The sequence below is a fragment of the Parasteatoda tepidariorum genome, chromosome 10 (genome assembly GCF_982258835.1).
Source record: "Parasteatoda tepidariorum strain Cologne lab strain chromosome 10, Ptep-v5.0, whole genome shotgun sequence".
Classification (NCBI taxonomy): Eukaryota; Metazoa; Arthropoda; class Arachnida; order Araneae; family Theridiidae; genus Parasteatoda; species Parasteatoda tepidariorum.
Genome location: NC_141764.1, coordinates 82,670,845 through 82,695,010, shown reverse-complemented (window position 1 = coordinate 82,695,010; position 24,166 = coordinate 82,670,845). Strand labels below are relative to the sequence as shown.

The 24,166-nt window shown below is 31.6% G+C and overlaps 1 protein-coding gene across 1 annotated transcript; it reads right to left on the bottom strand.

The window, feature by feature from the left end:
- Positions 1-18,521: 18,521 nt before the first annotated feature.
- Positions 18,522-23,687, bottom strand: LOC139427099 (uncharacterized). Its single transcript, XM_087152861.1, has 3 exons — positions 23,433-23,687; positions 20,072-22,601; positions 18,522-19,852 (listed from the first exon to the last, which is right to left on the bottom strand). The coding sequence occupies exons 1-3, from the start codon at positions 23,685-23,687 to the stop codon at positions 18,522-18,524; spliced, it is 4,116 nt and encodes a 1,371-aa protein (XP_087008987.1).
- Between the last annotated feature and the right edge of the window lie 479 nt (positions 23,688-24,166).

The window sequence follows — 24,166 nt, the reverse complement described above, 5'->3', positions numbered from 1 at the left end:
TGCTTTCTTTTAATTTCAAATTACTCAGTTTGAAATAAAATAAAAATTTTTGAAAAATATAAAAATTTAAAACCTTTACTACCATTATAGAGGAAAATGATAAAAAAAATAATAAAATGTATAATATTATTATTTAAACAGAATTTGTGTACCAACGAATTTTATAATTTTGCGCTAATGTTAAAATAAGTAGGAAATTTAATGACTATCAAAATTATTACTTAACAAAAGAAATAAAGCTAAATATTAACATACAAAAGGAAATAAAAGCTAGCATTTCAAAAAAGCTATACAATTAATTATTATAAAAACAAATCAACAAAGAATCACAGAAATAACTATATAAAACAAGGTAACAATTAATTACTAGTAAAAAATAACAGTTAATAAAAAGAACTATTAAGCGATGCGAGGGAAAGAAGGCGAAATAATAACTGCACAAGTCGTAAGAGCTAATTAATCCCTTAATAAACGTACTGTTGTTTTTGTAGTACATATTATTTTATTTTGCATTCAAAATTGTTGTTATAAATAATTTCACACAGTCTATTATAGGTAAGTAAACAACTTTTAAACTTATTTTTTTCATTGTGTGCCTTCAAATTTCGAAATCGTTAAAATTGTGCCACAACGAAATAAAGTTTGAGAATCACTTCTCTAAGGTATCATGATAAAATTTTTAACATATTTTAACATATTGACCAAATTTTTAACATATAGACCAAATTTTATAACATATTATAAAACCATTATTTTATTGTTAATTTTACAAAACTCATTATTAAAGATCTTCAGTAAAAATTACTAAACTCTCACAGAGTCAGAAACACGGTAAATTTTACCATATTCTGGTAGTTTTGACCATACTTTTTTCTCTGTGTGCCAGATGCCTGTTTCAAGAATAGCATTTTGCCATGAAACGTATAATCCGAAAGGAGAAACAGAAATTAAAACATACTTAATTTTTGTGGTAATAAATTTTAATAGTTTTTATTTTAAATTTCAAATAATAGTTTCTTTCATTTTATTTCATGGTGATAAAATACTTACGGTACAATATTTTGAACCCATATTGACCTAGCGTGACACACGCATTAGCCTTACAAAATAAATAAACTTGTTTTGAGATTGACAGATGTAAAAAAAATGCACCTGAAGTAGAAAATGAGATTATGCTTTGCACCAAAAATAACCTCATTGATAAACCTTAATTTCAACTTCATTTACATCTCATAAAACCATTCTCATATATAACTCTGCAATACTTTTAATTGAGATTGGATGAAATTATTCTCACCTAAAATGGATCTATTCGCTTGAGGTATAGCAAAAATAACCTGTACATTTCAAAAGATTATTTGATCTTCTATTATTTGATCTCTAAGCTGGTTGCTCTAAAGTAGATTTCCAACAACCTCAAAACACCTTCAAGTGTGAATAAAACAATTGCATACACCTTGATAATAAACCTTGAGAGGTAAATCCTTTAAGGTTGTTTTTGAAATCAACTTCAACAAAACTTTAAATCAACATTGACACCTCAAAATAACCTCAAATAAACCTCAAAAACGCCTTACATTTTTATAAAAGCACTCAGATTACGAGATTTCTTCTTATCTGAAACAGTACTGTTTTCAAATCAAACAAATTTTTTTTATTCTTCTCAAAACCTAATTCGTAACTAACAGAAGAAAATACTTGTTTAGTTAAAAAAAATAACTTCACATTTAATAAAAAATAGAAAACTGAAAAGTAAATTTAACCGAAAAAAAGATTTTATGTCATTTTCTAAGAGATCATAACAAAATTACCAAATTTTACCACTTTTACGAAATTTTATCCCAATTTATCGCAGCCATATTTTATTGCCAATTTAACCAAGATCATTACCAAAGCACTTCGGTAAAAATTACTAAATTTTTTGGTGTTCCCAAAGAGCCAGAAACACGGTAAGTTTTACCATATTCTGGTAAGGGTAAGCTGAGACCATACATTTTTTCTGAGACTTCAAGAGAAGCTTCATTTTCCTCTAAAGTTTATAGACTGGTTTTAAAATCGAGTTTTGTTAACATGGAAATTCTACAATGAATTTTTTCATTGATTGCAACAAAATCGATAAACCAAGTTAAAAATCAACTTGATTAAAATAGTTCCCAAACATACCATTTCGAGAAATCTAATGTGTTTATTCTGGTGGCGGTTATTTCATTTTCTTTCCCTCTTTTTTAAAACTGCAAAGCGATGAATTTTATGATGCAAATAAATTTTCCACTTTTTACCTGAAATTATAAGAAAAAATAATGGGAGTAATAACCCATTAACGTTTGATGCCATTAACATTACTTTTATAGGCATTTTTTTTATTCCTCAGTTCGCAATTTCATTTTTAAAAATGTAGTTTTCTCCTTCACCGTTCATAAAATTTGTTTGTCTGTAAAAGTAAGTTAGTGATGTTCTAACTATTGAAAAACAAACTTCGGCGCCATAAAAACCACGTTTTAATAAACAGCTTTCTAAATCAAGTTCTGAACCCATAAATTAACCGAAACCTTTCCTTTTAACTTAATTATAGTTCTCGTTCTTCTACAATGTTTTTTTTACTGAACATGTAATGGAATCTAAATATTTGTTTTTTCTGTATAATGTTAGCAAGAAAATATAATCCTTAAATGTACAACAATAGGTGATTTTTTTTCTTTGACTTCATTCCTTACATAAGTTTTTAATTATTTTCAAACCAATGTTTTATGCGTAATCAACTGATTCCAAATATTAAAAGTGAAAATCTCTTTCTTCGAGCTATCTACAAAAAAAAAAAAAAAAAAAAAAAAAAAAAAAAAAAAAAAAAAAAACATGTTTCATACATGCTTACAACATCAGCTTGTGTAAGTTAAAGTTTAAATTTTTCATGAAATCTACAATAAATAACAAGTAAAAAATTGATTAAATAATTAATGATACATGTAACTGTGTCCACTAACTAGCCAGCCTGTTCTTGAAAATTGGATTTTATTGTAAATCTGCTGATACTACATTTGAAAAACTGTAAGGCATAAGCCGTTGTCATTCTGTGTTTGTTTATGGAATTTTAATGAGGTTAAATGCTCGGGTGATAGCCTATTAGATCTTACGGAACCATGGACCTGTATAATTTATTTATAGAAAGAATTCCCTCGCCACAAAGTCTAAGGCCACCTGCTGCTATGCAAGCAAGAAATAGCGCATTTCAAATAGGGGAGCTTTTTTCTATCCTGAATCCTTTTCTTACCTCGTCCTGTTTTAAATATTGACCAGACACCCTTAATTGACCTTGTAAACATAGTCACCACCACTGCTTCGGAAGAATGGCGAGGGGAATTCTTTCCGTAGACGGACTATAGTTCTTATCGCTAAAAGACTATCGGCAACGAGTTAATGTCCTATAGCTCCCTTATTGGGGAGGGGTGCTAGAAAACTATATTAAGTTCGTGCATGCTTTCCTTTAGTGTGGATAATATACTTCCAGAAATTTAATGCACGTTTTCCTTTAATGTCGAACAGATATTTCTAGAACTTAAACGCTTCCTTTCCCTTTGTATAGAACATATGTTTCGAAAACATTAATGCATTTTTTCCTAAAGGAGTATGTATTTTCAGAAATTTCTTGCACTTTTTTAAAGCCCATACTTATTAAAATTCGTGAGAAATTTAAACTTTTCTTGTCGAATTATTTTATATTTGTGGCAACTGTTGCCCAAACCATAGTCATAAGCATTAATTTAATTTTTTTTCTCGTTTTATTTTCAAAAGCCAAAATAAAACATTGACCTTTCGTGAATAGAATAGTAGCAAATTAATCCTGAACTAATAGCTCTTGTTTAATCTATAATCTTTTATTTTTCGAATTAACTACTAATTCTTGCTATTAGGAAAAGAAACTGACTAGCCTCCCTCACAAGAAAAATTACTACCAATTTAAGCTCATAACGTACTCGAAGAAACTTAAAATAAAACGCTTTTACAAACTAATTTTAATTCAGAAACAAAATAGGTAAGAAGAAATTGAAAATAAATTTAGTATTGGTTGATTAATTCATTATAATTTTGCGCACTAACAACTCGAATTAACCGATTTAGCCTTCAACTTAATGATCTAACTGTATTCTGTTCGATAATGAACTAAAAGTATTCCGTCTTCAACGAAGCACCTTCAGTTAAGTTTACAGATAGCAATGATCTCCGATCAAGGCACTTTTACTCCAGATTATTTAACCAAATAAACTCCGTTCACAGCGCTGTGTCAGTTAATTAGTATTACGCATTCATTTACAAAGTAAAAACTGCAACTAAAAGAACTCAGTTTTTTAATTTGTTGCCTTTCCCGATGATTTCACATTATTGAATTAAGCAAAATACGTTTTTTAAATTCATAAAAATTGAGAGATTAGCTGTTTTCAGTTTATTAAGTTTAAGTTCTGGGGGTTTCAGTTTAAGTTCTGGGGCCATAGAACTCGCGATCAACTCGAGATTGACAAAATGTACCACAGTCAAACAATTTCCTCCGTCAATTTTGTACTTTGGTGTACGAGAGTAGCATTTTTTTTCATTTAAATTACTGTTGATTTTACGTCACTAAAACTTATTGGAATACGTTTTAAAAGGGTAACTATGAAAATAAATAATAATTTCGTGGTTTCAAATAGTTTTTAAACTGATACTGTGGTGCGTTGATTTGACCTATACTACTGATAGAAGATAAAGAATTATTGAAAAACTTAAACTCTTGATGAAACTCAATTGTGATAAAACAGTGCAATAAGCTAGAAAAATGTACATCTTTTTGCTTAAAAAAAAGAAAAAGAAAAAACAAAATTGTCAATCTACAGTTTAGTTTATATCAATATTTCATGTCAAATCAATACCAATGAATATCGATATCCATACCAGTTTGTATCAATACCAATGAGAAATATTACTTTTTCAAACGTGCATACGGAACGGCTAATTTGTTGTAAATAATATAAATACTAATAATTGCCTAATTCAATTTTTTTAAAGATTTTTTATGATCTGGGGTGATAATTCTCCGTTGCCCGGCTGTTCTCCCCCCCCCTTGCTTAAACAGTCTTGGAATTGTAAGAGAAACAGACGATAAAAGCATATCCTTTATTATAATAGAGTCGTAGTATTTGCCACAAACTATTTTTGAAAAAAAAATCAAAACTAACTAAGGAGAAATCCTTAATTTTTTCAACACTGAGCAATATTTCAGCTTATACTATCATTTAATTTTACGAACTCAAAACTTTTTACAGATAAAAAATATTCAGGATTAAAAGAACGTGTTATTTATCTTTATCTATTGAAATCTTTGAAGAGTTTTCAAAACAGATACTTATTAACAAAATAAAAGACGTCAATAGTTTCCACTTAGCTAACAGTATTTGATTAGAGAAACAAGAATGCGTTATTGAAAACCATTAGATTTAGTACCTCCCATTGTTAGAACAAACGGCATTCTTTTACCAATAATGGACTTTTCAAATAACATTTAGTAATTATTGATCTTCCTTTGTTAATTCAAGAAAATAATGTATTAACAGAAAATATCTAATTGGTAATTAAATGAGTATTATGAAGTTTTTCTTTCCGAAATATAATCCTTTCATTTCTTTTAATTTATAATTGCAATATATTGTGTTTATATTGTTTATGTTAAATAGAGGTGATAAGAGATCGAATTTCAACTTTCATCTCACATTTGCTGCGTCAACTTAACTTACAATTTTGTAATAAATAAATATTGGTATATTATATAGATTCGATACATGACTCTATATTATGAGGTTAGATAATTTAATTTTTCATCTCACATTTTGCCGCGTCAACTTAACTTACAATTTTATAATAGATAAAAACTAGTATACATTATATAGATTCGATGCATGACTCTATATTATAATTTTATATAATGTAATTTTTCATCTCACATATGCTGCATCAACTTAACTTACAATTTTATAATAGATAAATATTGGTATATTATATAGATTCGATACATGACTCTATATTACAAGGTTATATAATTTAATCTTTCACCTCACATAGTCTGCGTCAACTTAACTTACAATTTTATAATAGATAAATATTGGTATATTATATAGATTCGATACATGACTCTATATTATGAGGTTATATAATTTAATTTTTCATCTCACACATGCTGCATCAACTTAACTTACAATTTTATGATAGATAAATATTGGTATATTATATAGATTCGATACATGACTCTATATTATGAGGTTATATAATTTAATTTTTCATCTCACACATGCTGCATCAACTTAACTTACAATTTTATGATAGATAAATATTGGTATATCATACAGATTTGATGCAAAACTCTATGTAATAAGGATACCATTTACTTGATGCAACAGTAAACGAAAATTCTTGAAATAGGATTGAAGAAGCTGCAGTTTAAGATCTAACGGTATTTATCTTACACACTGTGAAATATTTTCATGCATTTGAACACCAGAAATGGTGGCAACTACTGCGCACCGAAGTGGTGCTCCACTACACCAAGAAGCAATGATAGTTAGTGTTGTAGTGCAACACCTATTGGATGCTCCTTTACACTACTTAGTGCAAAGAAGTCACCACCATGTTTGTTATTCTGTAGTGTTAAAATTTATAGTTAGAGTAAATATGATACACATAAGAATCAGTAAAGTTACTTTTACGCGACAGTATAAAAAAGAATTGTAAATTTAGGATGCATATACACTGAAAATATTCCAGAACTGATTACGAAGCAAAAAATCTGACATACAGTAAATTTTACGGTCATTACAGTAAAATCACAAAGCGACTCAAATGAAGATATAATTTAGACCGTCCTCCCCTAAAATGGGTGTTCGGATGCAAGTTTTGGTCTCGTGGCAGCGAGAGACTCCTCAGAAGCGGAGATGCAGGTTCCAACCGGAACACGCCCGATTGAGGGAATCGGCAAGCCCCCCACCCCCAACCCATGGTATTTACTGAAAACCAAAAAAATTTCATATGGGTTACAGGCAATCTTCGTTTTTCTTTATAATCTGCAATTTTTTTAGATGCACATCTCTAAAATACAATAATTTGTACAACTAAACCAAATGTGTGCGGGACACTAAATACAAACAATCAAAGGTATCAGTGTAAAAATATTCTTTTACTCTAATGAAATAAGAATTGCTGTAAAAGTTATGATATAATATTTTTGGGGGGAAATGAATAATACGGAGAATGCACCCAGTGAGTGCCGGTATACCGTAATCTGATTCGGATTTTTTTACCGTATACACAATATTTCTCAAAATAAAATTATTCTTGTTAATCAAACGCAGCACAGAGAGAATATTAATAGGAATTGGAACTAGGCTTAACAGAGCCGAAGCAGATGGATATTAAATATCATAAAATTATTTAATACAGTTAACAGATTTTTTTTAATTAAAATATAATTATCCTTACTACGCAACTAAAAACCATGCAAACACATTTTAGCGGCGAACTTCACTTTCAGTAGATATTGCATAATGGCGGGGCAGAAAGCAGCAAACTCACGCCAACTCTTATTCGATGTAAGCAAACTAATGCCAATTTTATTATTTCAGAAGTGAACATAATGCAATGCATCTGTTCTAGTAGTAAGCGTTCTCGATTATTGCAGTTTAGATTCAAATACACGCTTTTATGTGTGTACGAATGCTTAATCCGATATTAACTGAAAAACACAATTTTCAATACCAGATTCGGATAGATATTATACCGCAGTTTTTATAGTATAAGGACAAAGGCATTAATGTTTTGATATCAACCTAAATGCTTGAACTCTGATAAATGCCTTTGTTTTATGCAAAACTACAACTGTCTCGTAAATAATCAACAACATGTCGGATAAAAGATCAATTAAAATATTTAAACTGCATTTTTCTAAAAAAAAACAGTACATAACTATAATTTTCTTTTAAGGAAATTAAACTGTGAAAAGTTTAATTGTATCTCGAAGCCGAAAAATAGTGGTAACTACTTTACATCAAAGTTTGAAAGTTAAACACCATACATAAATCTTGGATGGAGGTGTTGCACTCTACCAAGGTCCAAAAATGTTCTTTTACACTATTCGGTGATAAGTAGCAGTCACCATTTTGTTTTCCAGTCCCTCTAAAATTTATAATTACAGCAAGATATAATACACATAGAAATCATTAAAGTTATTTTTACTATACAATATAAAGTAAAAACCACTACTTTAAAATGCATATATACACTAATTTTTGATAAAAATTTATTTGTTAATTAAGCAGACCTGTAGAATGAAAGAAAATAGACGAATTCGATCTAGGTTAACAGAGCGGAAGCGGTTAAAAATTATACGTTTTAAAACAATTTGATACAGTTCACTAAGATTTAAATATTAAACTATTTTTTATAATATCTTACTGTAATATCTTTATGAACTGTATATATTATCTTACTTAAGTTGTTTTATAAAAATATTATATATACATATTTATAAAACAACTAAAAATATGCATATTGTAACGGTGAACTTTTGTATCTGTTGATGTATAACTGCATAGAAGACAAAAACAAACACACCTAAGCTCATTCTGCATTGCAAACAAACTTCGATCGACATTCGCCAATTTTTAGAATAATTCTTGTATAGTGTATATGAGCAAGAGTTTGGTGCAAGTTATTCCATTTTAAGTGTTCGGATTTAAATTACACCCTTTAATATGTTCCTTCGCACAATTTTTTTGAGTTGTTTGATATCATATTAGGAGGGATAAAATGCCACAGTTTTTACGATGCGATTAGTGACATGCCTATTTGTATTTTTAAAAATAACAATGTATAATTTCAATTATCTTGTAAGGTAAGTTTAATCACAAATAGGCCTGATCAACGGAAATTCTTAAATCATGTATGAAACAACAGATGGGCAGTGCGCCAAGAAACGGACCTCCCTGAATGACTTTTGATCTAATGATCGGATCTTCACATTTTAGGGCTCAATCTTAATGCTTCGAGAGAGTAATTTAAAATAAGCTAATTAATTAATACAGACGGTATTTTAAATTACGAAATCAGACACAGAAACATACTTTCTCTGAATAAACATACCTTTTCTTCAATAAATTTGGATTTCTGACCCCCTCCCTCCCAAATATAGAGGGTAGCCGTAATCAAGGAAATATGATCCATATAGTTTGATTATGAGAGCAATCAAAAGTTTAATGTTAACCTTTTAATGTTAATTCTACGTTTTGCGTGTTTCGCCATATTCCAAGATCCTTTTAAGTGAAATGAAAAAATTTCGCACACAACTACAAAATGCTATTATCTAAAGATACTTCCATGCAAAAAATAAATTTCAGAAAATATGTATAATTTTTAAGTATTTTATTTAATAATAGTCGGGAAAAAAATTTAATTGTAAGGTATGTAGTTTTTTGCGTCATTTTAAAGTACATAATTTTAAATAGCAAAATACAAAATTTGAGCACAATTGGTTCAATGGTTCCTGAGAAATCGAAGTTTAAATATATGGCGTTTTTAAAATTAGATTTCTCAGGAACCATTTAACCGATTGCGCTCAAAATTTATACTTTGCCATGTAAAATTGCATGCTTTAAAATGACTATTATTTAGCAAAATAATAAAAAATAATTAATATTTACTAAAATTTAATTTTTGCATGGAGTTATATTTGAATATGCGAATTTAATAACTGTGTGCAAACAGTTTTCAATTCGCTTAAAAATTTCTCTAGATATGGCGAAATACGCGAAAAGTAAAATTAACATTAAGGGGTTTAAACTTTCCCAGATTGCGGCTGTCTCCTATATTTTGGGGGTTAGGAATCAGAATTTGTCGAAAACAAGGGATGTTTATTCAGAGAGAGATCATCTGCACTAATAAATTAGCATATTTGAGGTTACCCCCTCGAACGATTAAGATTGAGTCCTATAACGTGAAGATCCCAATATTAGATTAAAAATTATTCAAGGCAATCCGGTTTTTTTTTCAGTGCATTGTGCAACGGAAATGATCTATTAAGATCATTAAAGTCAGCACAAACAATTGTACCGTGTTTGAAAAAAATTATTTGATGCACAAAGTTTTGAAAAAGGTAAGGTAACATTTAAACATCATGATAAATATGCATCTTAGCGAAAGTCTAAAGTATAACGGATAAAATATTTTCAAAATATTTGCTCGATTAAATTAAATTCGTGCTCAACCTAACCCCCCTAAAGTATTAGCAACTTTCAAATATTTCCCCATTTTAAACTCCCATTTTTAATACAGATTTAAAATTTCTAGAAAAAATATCGTAATGTCGTGTGAAAAAATTTTGCATTTAAGTTTACAGATGGCGGTGCAATCGATAAAATGAAAAGAGTAATGTTTATATGGTGATAACTCTGGAAATATACAGAAAAAGACAATTGTTATTGTTGTTGTTTATTTACGTCGCACTAGAGCTGCACAATGGGCTATTGGCGACGGTCTGGGAAACATCCCTGAGGATGATTCGAACACATGCCATCACAATTTTGATCCTCTGCAGAGGGGATGGCACCCCCGCTTCTTTAGCCCGACGACCTGTACGCGAAGTCGAGCACTTTACGGTAGAACAGTCTAACGAGGACCAATACCGCACACCCTCGGTCCCTGCGCAGACTGATCCAACTGGTCACTCACTCGCACACTGACAGCAGCCAGTGATGCTTGACTTCGGTGATCTGCTGGGAACCGTGTCTTTATGATCAGTCCACTACGGGACCAGAAAAAGACAGATAGAAATAAATGAAGTGTTTCACATTCTTTTTTTAAAAAAAATACGATCTGATAACATCAAATTTGACTGACCCACAAAACTCCATGTTTTTATTCAGAGTTTGATATCAATGAATAGATCTTTTAATAACATTGGACCCGCGTTTTAAGACTTTTGGTCCCATGTGTATTTCTCGATATACTTCATAATCTCCTTACTTTTCAAACACGACGATCTGTAGTCATCCCATAAGAAAATTACAAAGGTTTTTTGAATTTTAACTGAATATAATATTTATAGTTTGGTAACATACTAAATAAATATAATAAGATTTTTAAACTTCGCTTCGTATTTCTCAATATATTTGATCATTTCCCACTTTTTGTACACGTTAAAGAACTGTAGTTATCTTATAAATTGTAAGTATCTGCAAGCAATTATCAGCATGTTTGATATGAAATCAACTGAAGCACTTTACCCTATGAAATCTGTAAAAAAAATCTGTGTATCCCCTCAATTATTTGCAATGTATACAGAGCGGTATTAATTTCAATCAGTTCTTCTTAAAAAATAGAAAAAATTACTCATTTTATTTTCGTATCAATATTTTTTATACTTATTCGAATGATGTGTATTGCTATGACAACTAATTTCTCCTTTCTTTTTTGATTAAGCTCACCGTCTTTTGTAGCATTACAGGCGGAAAAAAAAGATGATACAGACTATTACCGGAGAGGAATCTCTATTCTTATAATTGGAAGTCCTATGGGAAATTTGCAAAAGAATAAGATTTTTTTTTTCCATGCTGGTAGAGTATTTCATATAAAGATTGTTCAGACACCAATAAATATCTTTCGTTCATTGTTGGCTATTTACTCTCCAGAAAAAAAAATTGTTTAACGATGGTTTATTACCTGAATATACAGGGTGCTCTGTATTAGACCGACAGTTTTCAAAAACTTATAACAGGTAAAAAGATCAAGTAAAAATGAATGAACAATCATTTTTGGAAATTCATGCGACAAGGCATAAATATTTTTGCCTAGAGTCAAAATTTCAAAAATTTTCCGATAGAGATCGTTATAGTCCTGTGGTATAGAAATTTCGTTTTCCGATAAGTATAGTTTGTTTAAGGTAAGAACTCCCTCAGCCACAAAGTCGGAGGCTGTCTGCTGCTCTGGAAACGAGAATGGCACATTTCTAAGAGGGTAGTTTCTCTTCACTGTAGGACAAACACAATAGACCGAAGAAAACGTTTCCCTTTCTCTTGCCGACCAGAGCCTTCTAAACAGTGACCCCACACCCCTACTGGAAATAGTTATACCTCATTACCATAATCACCACCACGGGTCCAGACGAACGGTTAGGGGAGTTCTTACTTCAGACTACATGTGATTGTGGCTCATGGCAAACATTTTGAAAACATGTGAATTTCAATTTTGATCCAGAAACATTTATTGAAAATTTATGTGCACATCATTTTACATTGAGTAGAAACATCGTCAGACGACAAAACATAGAAATTCGAGGTCTACCCTCCCCCCCCCCCTTCTCCAGATTTTGTCTTCTACACTTTTGCCGTTGCTTAAGAAATTTTTGCCCAACTATATCTTCAGTTTTTATTGCCATCTTACACTCAAAGCATTTCTTGCTCTCATTTCAATAATCTGCATTTTTCCCAAGTTAGTTATTTTTAATCCACCTTCAATGGGATACTTTCAACTCAAGAAGAAGATCAGTGGTTATATAGTTTGTCTACGGTAAGAGCTCCACCCACCACAAAGTCTGAGGCAGTCTGCTGCTATGGAAACAAGAACAGCTCATCTCAGGAAGGGTATCTTCTCTTTACTTCAGGGCTAACACAATAGATCGAAGAAAAATATTCAATTTCTCTGTCCGACCAGACCGAGCGAAAACCTGTCCTAAACAACGATACTACACCCCCACTTGAAGGAGTTATACCTCGTTACCATGGTCACCGCCACAGGTCCAGACGAATAGCTAGGGAAGTTCGTATTTTAGACAAATTATAATCTGTTGTTTACAAACAAGTTAGTTGTTTATGGACAAGATAGCGAGTTAATGTTAAAGCTGTTTGACTTGTATGATCGCCTGCTTCTTTTTGGTGATAAAAGGAAATCAATAGCTTTTTTTCTTTTGTTTTGCTAAGTAGCATTCATATATTTCAGTTACGAAGAATTTATTAGTTACGTGATTATTGCATGATGTGATAATCAGTTAAGATATCGCATATCGAGTTCATATTCAATGAGCTAGGCTCACTCGAATTAGAATGGAAGGAACAGTTGCTGGCATAAACAAATGCCACGTTTCAGCAGGCAATCAGGATCAATTACCGCGATGATGTTGATAAAAATTATTAAATTATTTCATTTTAATAAAATTCTCTCAATCACCAAAAATATTTGTTTTTATAAAAAATAACTCAGGAAAAAACTCCACTTTGATACAATGAAAAATAAAATTTTGTATGGATACTTTAAAGTTTTGGAAAGATACAAATTGAATTTTTCGGCTAAATGGCTATTATTTGATGTTTTTTCTTTTTTTTTCTTTTACTGTAATAATAATTTTAGTGTTTTAAAAACTATTTTAAATGCCTTATCTAAATGTTTTTCTACTATATGAACTATATGTTTGAAGGGAGTGCCTTAAATTTTTGAGACATATTGTGAGCCCAGCTTTTTAAAGAAGAAAGAACTTTGAAAATATTGCACTGAATCAAGAACTTGAATAAATGTTCGCCTTAAACAAAATTCAAGTATATTTTGCCAAAAATTACTTTTCTCTTTTCAATTTCATTATTCTTGTCTTCTCGGCATGAAATTGAATTTTCAAATCGGTGAACAATTTTAGTGGAAACAATAACAACTGTGAAATCTGATAAATGGAATGTCGCTTCTGAGAAAAGCAATTTGATGACTTACATCGACCTAAAATCGTTTCCATTTTTCGATTATTTACGATTAAGATTCAAAAGATTTAAAATATGAAATCGATTATTTAGTATTAAGATTCAAAAGATTTAAAATATGAAATCGATTATTTAGGATTAAGATTCAAAAGATTTAAAATATGAAATCGATTATTTACGTTTAAGATTCAAAAGATTTAAAATATAAATTCGATTATTATATTTGATTATTATATTATCGATTATTATATTCTTTTTAGTTCGATTATAAATCGAACGATTTATAATCGAGTTTCGATTATAAATAGTTTAGTTCGATAATCGAACCAAAAAGATTCCAAATATAAAATCGATTATTCGATTAAGATTCAAAGCAGAAGCTTTGAATCTTTGATCAAATAAATATTCATAATATATTGAAACAAATGTTTGATGTGCACAGGAAAAAAAACTAAAACTGACTCCAAATCATCATTTTGCTAATCTTTCAATGTTTGTTTTTTTTTATTTCGCAGAAAAGATTTGAAATTTTGAGAAATTCTAAAATGTTACAGTGTTCATTATTTGTATAATTTCCTAAACTTTATAATAGTTATAAAAAATTAAAATCATAAAAATAATTTTGCAAAATAAAAAAATTATAACTATCAAAAACGAAAATTTATAAAAACAAAACTTTACGAAAATTTACAAAAATTACGAAACAAACAAAATTGCTTTTCGTTAATAGAATAGTTACAAGATTTGCATGATACAGAAATATTTCATACAAAAAAAATTTAACAAAATAGTTTTTATGTATTTTTCAATGTTTACTAAAACTTTTTATTGCAACTCCAACTTGGAATTGACTCTACCTGAAACTTGCTAAGGCTCCTTAGACAGATATTTAGATCTTTATCTTACTTTAATATGAATTTTAATTTTACCTGATTACATTTCAATGCATTTTTATTTTTGTTTCATGCTTATAATTACAATACCTAGCTTTCTTTATTTGTACTATGATCTATTAATATCATTCTCTATTATAGTTTTTAATAACACTGGGAGACAAAATATATTTTGGATTTATGCAAATGTTTGATCATGCCTAATTTGGGTGAGTGGATTTGAAATCTGGCATTAGTTTTGCTCTTAAAGCTACAGACTTTTAAATGACAGTTTTAATCTATTTGCTGACGAATTGTACAAGCTTAAAAACGTTACATATAACAGGAGGTCGGAAGGAAATAAAACAGTTCATTATAAGCAAGTGCTCCTAGTGACGCACGACGACACTTTCGTGCATGGGTTCACATGCAGTTTTCATCCTGATGACGTGTCCTAGCCCTCTTAGAAGTTTGTCTTAACAGTTATACGACCCATTTACATACAACATTTACACATGGCATTTATATATAACGTTTATGAACTCTTTTATTTTTATATTTTATAACCGTCGTTGAACAACTGACTCAATTTAGGGTTTACGACTACTAATGCTCAACTCCGTAGCCTTGAACCCACTCCGTAATTTTGAACCCAATCCAGAAGACAAGGGAACTCCTGGTTCTAGTATTGGAAGAAGGTTGCCTTCGTGGAGAACTACTTGAAGGAACGAACCAGCATTTGCGTTACATGGAGAGAAAAACCACGAAGACCTCCTAGGATTAGCCTCATGACAAGGGGACTCTAGCCCATGATCCATCTAACATTTAGGATATTTTACGTCAGCACTGTGGTCGGTGCTAGCCGGGAACGGAATTCTAATCAACAAGGGATTCGAACCCAGGTCACCTCATTGGGAGGAGAGCGCTTTATCCCCTAAGCCACCATGGCTCACGTTTATAAACTTGTTCATTGCGACGAAACATAGACTAAAAGTATAATTTAAAGAAAACTATAACTTGGAGAGAGAAACCGATTGCAGATTTGAAATCAGCAATACAAATGCATCTAAGATCTGTTCAAAACTCTCATGCAGCAGGAAAAAATATTGTCTCCTAGTGTAATCAAATGGGTTAGATTATTACATCGGATTTAAAGCTTCATAAATACAATATTCAGATGCAGCTGCACTAAGACGAACGAAAAAAATACTTGTGAAATATAAAAAAAGATTAAGCTGTGTTATAAATTGTATATAACATAAAAAGGGAAAACGAACTTCGAATAAATAAACAAAAAAGAAGAAAGTTACTTAATTACTGACTATCATAAAAACCGCATTTATTATTAAAAAAAATTAAAAGGGGTGATATAATCAATAAAACAAAGGTAACAAAATATCTTTCCCAACATTTAGCCAAAAAAAACGAATTTCGATTATTTATCTGAAATTAAGTTTAGCCTTGCAAAATATCATAGACTTTTTACTTGAGTATTACAAATCTTAAATACTTTTTGAGATTATGAAATGTTTTGTCTCAAGAAAGCTTTGTTATTTCATCAATAGTTTTGAAATTAAGTTTGAAAACTGTATTTTAAGTCAACAATTTTTACGATCTGAGCTAATATTGTTTCAGTAAGGTTATCATTTCAGATAGGACATACCTAACATTAATCAATTTAAATTTCATGAAAATTTAACTTTTCGGATACATAACGTGTGTATTTTTGATTAATATATATTAAAAGCTTACCAAACTTTTAAATAGAAAAATGCATTTCTTATATCATTAATTTAAATAAGTTTTACAACTCTAAATCACGAATAAACATCATTTAAAAGTCGAATATTAACTGTTTTTGTTGAAAGAATATAAAATGCTAAAGACGAAAATTTCATTTAAACTTGAAATTAAATACTACGAACATAACTTACTCTGATTTAATATGAAATAGATTCATTCAGGAAATAGCGAAGAAAATTAATTCCATAGTTTTATAGTAAAGGAGCTGGCGGCTGCAATAAAACATTGAGCTGAAATTAAAAACTTACTATGTAAACATATTCGAAATTAAAAAATTGTTAGAAGTTTAAAGTTCGAATATATGATACAAAAAAAGAACAAGGAAAGTAAAAAAGACAAAGTATAATGCACGGAAAAAACGCCTTTTTGTCAGTAATATATTATTTAAATAACTATTGCGAGTTAGCCATAGTTATTCATAATTGCTAGATTGAAATTAGCCTTCCTTTAGCCAGAGTTTTCTGAAAATGGCTCAAAACGACTGTGAAAATGGCGCAAAACGTAAATATGAGGGGGAAAAACACCGTTATGTGAAAACGAAAAGCGTTTGTGGTTTAATTTTTTAATATTTAAATTTTTATTCAAACGCGGCAATATCTGCCCTTCTAAATATTTTATAAAAATAATCATTGATTTTGTTAATTTTCATTATTTTATTAATCTAAACTAGCAGAACTGACAAAATCAATTTTTAATTTTTGATTCCGTTTCGTTTGCCTTAAGTGTAAGGCAATTAAAACATTGTTTTTATTTTTCTTCGTGAAAAAGCTGAAAAAACGCTGTTAAGATATTTGATTTGGTTTTATTGTCAACGTTTTAATAGAACACCACCTACGGAACTATTAGCGACGGTTTGAGATTCATACTATATGATGATCCGAAGACAATACTAGTGCATGTGCGCACAACACAACCTCAATTTAGATAAGAAACCTGTCAGATGGTATATTTTCACTTCGCTTCTTAACCACTCAGCCGAACTTGAATTTTTTTTGATGTTTTGTAATCGATGATGGATACTTTTATTATTATAATGTATTCCAACAACGAACATAGTTTAGGAGAAAAAGTATCAGTGATGTCGCTGCTTTACACTTGCGTCAAATTTCAACTGCTTAACTCGTTCAACTCGTTAACTCAGTTTCATAGTTTTTCATTTGAAGTGTAAATTTTCTTCTTCTTTTATTAGTACTTTTATTTACTTTCGCCGCATTGCCAAATAACTTTTAATTGATTTCGATACATCGATTTTATTTTGCTTAACTGAACAGAGAGATGGTTAACTGACTCCGCCGTGCCTGATTGGCGTAGCTTGAGGAATGTTTTTTACCAGTGCAGGTGAGTCAATTTTTGAGCTGAACCTTTTTCTGAATTTTAAGGCCCTCTTATCCCATTTTGTGTCTGGAGTTTAGAGATATATAGAGTTACGGTTCTGCCGTCCACAGGAATCGGTACAGGAATATGGACGTCCGCAAGAATGTGCAAGAATGTCCGCAAGAAGATAAAATTATTAATTTCTTTCTATTTTACTTTTTACGAAGAATAATAGATTTAAATTATTACCCTTTTGTATATGTTGCAAATAATTGCTGTTATACACAGACTCTGTTGTACAGATTTCGTTGGGTCAACGTTTTAGTTGATTGCAAATCAAACATGCTGATAACTACTTGCTTGTAGACTCAATTTAAAGATAACTACGATTCTAAATCGCGTACAAAATGTAAGATAGAACATAAGATGTGTTCGATACCAATTGATTGATTTCTATGCTGGTTCGTTTGTTAACAAATGATATGGACTGTATTAAAGATTTTTATTATGATTGGTGCTACGAGCACGCTCATGCTATAAGATCAACAACTAATTTTCAACTGATTAGGGTTACAACAAACGGTGGCGAGGATGCTGAGACAAAGATGCCAAGTTGGCGCTATATTTCTGAGATATTGAACATCCACCCGCCGTTGAATTATATTCAATAAACATACAAATTAGCATAACAATGGTACATAAACATATTCCAATATAAAATTTACAAAGATTGAATAAATGCTGTAGGTACACATTATGAGAAAATTAACACACATCTTTTTTAATTGTCCAATGGCAAAATACACAATTTATTAATGCTACGTTTAACAATTCCCTTGCTCGTTTTAATCTCCGCTACTCTAACCTTTCTATCCGTTCCAGGAAATAGTTTTAAAATTCGTCCCAAGACCCACTGATTTACAGGAAGATTATCCTCCTTTATTAAAACCATCGCATTTAAAATTATGTTTGTTTTCTCTACCTTCCATTTTGTTCTTTGTTGCAAATTGTTCAAATAGTCGCGAGACCACTTAGTCCAAATGTATTGAACAATTTTTGTCAACCTTTGCCATCGAGAAAGTCGGGTTTCCGATTTATCCAACAAACGTGGTTCAGCTATGGCAGTTATAGATCTTCCAACCAAAAAATGCCCTGGTGTCAGAACATCCAGGTCATCAATATCATCTGACAAAGGTGTTAATGGCCGAGAATTTAGGATTCCTTCGACTTGTGCTGTTATTGTAAGGAATTCCTCAAATGTTAATTTTAGATTTCCTGTAGCTCGTTTTAAGTAAAACTTAAAGGATTTGACCCCTGCCTCCCAGAGGCCCCCGAAATTTGGAGCTCTGGGAGGAATAAAATTCCAAACTATCCCTTCAGATGCCAAATAGGATGCTAGTTTATCGTCAGGAAATCTAGTTAAATTCTGCAATCGCTGCAATTCCCTACTAGCCCCAACAAAGTTTTTTGCATTATCAGATGATATCGTAGCACATTTGCCACGCCTAGCTACAAAACGCTTTAAAGTAGCAAGAAAGGCATCGGTTGTTAAATCGGAAACAACTTCTAAGTGAATCGCCTTCGAGGCTAAACACACAAATATTGCAACATAAATCCGTTGAAAATTCCCCTTTCTCTGGTGTTTATATTTAATTTGGAAAGGGCCGCAATAATCAACACCAGAATGCAAAAAAGGATAATTAGGGTTTACTCTTTCTCGAGGCAAGGTTCCCATAAGTTGATTTGAAACAAGGGGTTTATGTTTAAAACAAACTATGCATTTATGTACAATTTTCCTAGCTATCGATCGACCACGAAGTGGCCAAAACCTTTCTCTAGTGCAATATAACAACGCTTGAGGTCCTAAATGGAGATTTTTGATATGCAAATGAGTCATTAACAATTTAGTGAAAGGATGGTCTGCAGGAAGTATAGCTGGATGCTTTTGAGAATAATCCAGAGCAGCATTATGCAAACGACCACCGACTCGGACAATTTGATGACCATCAAGGAAAGGATTTAAAGAGTTAAGTTTACTCTTACCTGAAAAAGCCTTGCCCTTGGAAATGGCCTCTATTTCCTCCTTAAAAGCAGATGCTTGTACATTTCTAACTAAAAAGGATTCCGTGTCCTTTAGTTCATTAGAGGATAACTTACCAAATATTTTGCTACCTGGATTTCTACAGTTGAATATGAATCTGAAAGCATAACTTAAAACATTCAAAAGTTTAGTATAATTATTGCTACGATTTAAAATATTGTCAATTAAGTCCAGTTTATAAGAAGTTAGAAGTATTTTGGCAGGGGGTTTGAGTTCCTGTAAAAATTCACTGTCCGAAGAGAGTTTTTCAAATTCTATTGGAACAATATTCAGCTCTTGTTTCAAAAAATCTGGTCCGAACCACCAGAGTTCATGGGAGGAAATTTCCGAAGCATTCAGACCACGAGAGAGGACATCTGCAGGATTTTTATCAGATGCAACGTGATTCCAATGACAGTTCTTAGTTAGTTCTTGTATTACTTTAACTCGATTGCTGATAAAAGTCTTGAGTTGATCAGGTGACCGTTGAAGCCATGCCAACACAATTGTAGAATCTGTCCACAACATTATTTGTTGAATGGGCAAGGTTAGAGACTTCAGAACCTTGTTCAAAAGCTGTGCCAATAAAACACTGGCACACAATTCTAAGCGAGGGATCGTGATAGGTTTCACTGGTGAAACGCGGGACTTGCTGCACAAAAGTCTCGTATATGATGTTTCTCCCGAAATTGATTGCATGTACAGAACTGCTCCATACGCAACGGCTGATGCATCGGAGAAGCCGTGAATCAGGATTCCCCTCTTCTCCCCCACGTGACGAGGAATTTGCATGTTTTCAATGGCAGGTAGAGTAGAAACAAAACACTGCCAGTCCTTAGCCATTGAATCTGGAAGCGGTTCATCCCATTCCAATCTGAGTATCCAGAGTTTCTGGAGAAACAATTTAGCCTTGGTTAGTATGGGACCAAGGAATCCAAGGGGGTCGAACAAGCGTGAGATGGTGGATAAGACCTTTCGTTTGGTGTATGAGTCATGCATATTTACATCAACCTTGAAAGTAAAATAATCTAAATTTGGGTTCCAGATAACCCCAAGGGATTTAATGGTATTAGGTGGCTCACAAGAGAAATCATAGGCTTGGTCTTCTAATGGTATGGAATTAGGAAATTTTGGAGTATTAGTGCACCACTTGTGTAAGCTCATACCCGCCTTTTTAAACAGGTCTACTAACTGTTCTTGTAGTAATTGAAATTCTTGAAAGTCTGAACTACCTGACAAAATGTCATCCATATAAGTGTCTCTAATTATTACAGCAGCGGCTAAGGGAAAGCTATTCCCCTCATCAATGGCTAGTTGTTTAATAGTTCTGGTTGCTAAGTAGGGTGCACAAGAAGTTCCGTATGTAACAGTGTTAAGTTTGAAGGTTTGCACTGGGTCATTCACGCTATTCTTCCATAATATCAACTGTAAATTCCGATGATCAGGGTGAATCAAAATTTGCCTAAACATTTTAGAAATGTCAGTAGTGAACACATATACATGTTGCCTGAATCGCAAAAGTATTGAAGATAAATCTTGTTGTATAGTACCGCCCTTGTACAAAATATCATTTAAAGAAAGACCGGATGTCGTTTTGGAGGAAGCGTTAAATACCACCCTCAACTTAGTGGTTTTACTATCTGGGCGAAGTACACCATGATGAGGTAAAAAATACGAAGTTGTTTTATCAAGAGGTTCTACAACTAATTGCATATGCTGCAAGTCAGCATATTCCATTAAGAATGATTTGTAAAGTGATTGCAACTCCTCATCTTTTGAGAGTTTTTTCCATAACTGATTTAAACGCATTTCGGCAACGGCTTTAGAATCACCGAGCGAAGAGGGATCCTCCTTCAAAGGCAACTGTACTATGTAACGCCCTTCATGATTTCGATAATGAGTATTGTTGTATTGAGTTTCGCATAACTCAAATTCGACACTATGTTCAACAGAGGGCTCCTCAACAGTTTCTATATTCCAAAATGCTTGTAGCTGTTTATCAAGGCTTTCCGAATTTATATCTGAACTAAGCGTTAATCCACAATATGCTCTATTTGTACTATTATCGGAGCTCCCTACGACTATGTAACCAAAAACAGTTTCTTGAAACAACCAATTACTACATGGCGATCGAAGCTGATTTGGCTTTAAAATTTCAAAAAAGAGCTCGCAACCTATAATTAATTCTACTTCTTTTTGTGTGTTAAACTCTGGATCAGCCAAATTAATGTCCGATGGAATCTTTATATTAGATACTTCAACCGGATTAATTATCGTCAAATTTGTAATCGAAGGAACAATTAAAAAGTCTAAAGATGTTGAAAAACTTCCACTATTGTTTTTAATTACAGTGGTTATCTTTTGTTTGATATTAACCGAAATATCACTCAATCCAGAAACAGAAGCATTTATTTTTTCCTTTTTCAACATTAAGTTATTAGCTAAATTTTGTTTACAGAAAGAAAGATGAGAAGCGGAATCCAAAATCGCTCTGCATGGATAGTAGTCTCCCAATTCATTTCTAATATAAACAACTGCAGTAGGCAAGAGAATATTTTGTTTCTTTTTTGATACTAAATAATTAGAAAAAGTGTTCGAATGTTCTTGTGGGAATGAATCATGCACTTGCGAGACAGTTGTTTGATCGGCGCCTGGCATCGTAGAAACTGAGGAGGTAGGAGGCGGGGAAGAAATCTCATAAATATGCAGTAAAGTGTTATGGCGTTTTTTACAAACGAAGCAAGAATTATTCGATTTACAGTCTTTAACTTTGTGATTATTCTTTAGGCAATTAATACACAAATTTAATCGTTTTATTTCATTAAATCTATCCGAAACCTTCATATTTTGAAAAGTATTGCACTTATAAATCATGTGTGGTAATTTACAGATTACACAAGAGTTAGGATTATTATTCGAATTCAGGAAAGATTTACTCTTATTAACAGCTTGCTTATGTTTATAAATTGAAGAAGAAGCTGTTCGACTAATACTATCAAGAATTTGGCTTCTTTTTTCTAAAAATTCTAAAAAGTTATCCAGTTCTGGTATTTCATTTGATGCGATCGTTTGTTCATATTGTTTTCTAGTTTCTCGATCTACCTTTTTCAAAATGATGTTAAGCAAAAGTATGTCAGATAAATTATTACGATCAAAATTTAGAAGCTTCAAAGCTCTGATATTTTTCTTTAAAATATCTACCATGTTTCTAATATCTCCAGCTGATTCATTTGTAAGTTTTTCAATTTCCAAAATTTGATTTATGTAAGTCTCAGTCAGGAGACGTTTATTCTCAAATCTATTTTCTAATGCTTTTAAAAGTGATTCAAAAGAATCGTCAACAGTTTCCAGACGTTTAGCGTCGCCCAGCAATGACGCTTTCAAATAATGCAGTTTTTGAGAGTCATTTAAATCATTGTTTTTAGTTATAATGTTATCAAATTGCGATTTAAAATTGGGCCATTCGTCAAATTTACCATGAAATACCGGTAGTGGTATCTCGGGTAGTTTAATTTCTAGTTTTGTTTTCGAATCAGCCTGAGATATTTCATTTTCACAATTAATTATTGAAGGTTTAATTATCAAAGAGTTAAGAATATCTTTAATTCTTACCTCCAGAGCTTCGAGTCTGTCTACTGTTCCCTCCAAGTCCGTTTCTACTTCAGTTACCTCAGGGTCAGTTATGTCTTTTAGCCCATAATAATGCTCCTTTAATTCATCAACTTTTTTATACAATTGTTCCACACGCTTCAGCTTGACCTCTAATTCAGTATGGTTATGTTCCTTCGTCTGGTCAATGTATGTTTCTAGCTTTGTTATGGTACCTTTGACGGCACGCTTCGATCTATTTAGTTTTTCTTTTTCCATCTCCGGGTGTTAAGGATCACTAATGTTCGATACCAATTGATTGATTTCTATGCTGGTTCGTTTGTTAACAAATGATATGGACTGTATTAAAGATTTTTATTATGATTGGTGCTACGAGCACGCTCATGCTATAAGATCAACAACTAATTTTCAACTGATTAGGGTTACAACAAACGGTGGCGAGGATGCTGAGACAAAGATGCCAAGTTGGCGCTATATTTCTGAGATATTGAACAAGATGGTCTTAGAAAGAGATATCCTAATTTATAATGTAAACCATCGTAAGTTGCCGTCCTCTGTCTTAGTTGCTTGCAAATCAAACATGCTGATGATTACTTGCTTGTAGACTCAATTTATAAGATAACTACGATTCTAAATCGCGTACAAAATGTAAGATAGAACATTCTTTTTTCATTTCATTTTTTCAAACAAACATTCAAAACATTCCTTTTTTTCTGTTAATCGGGTTTTAGAGAGAG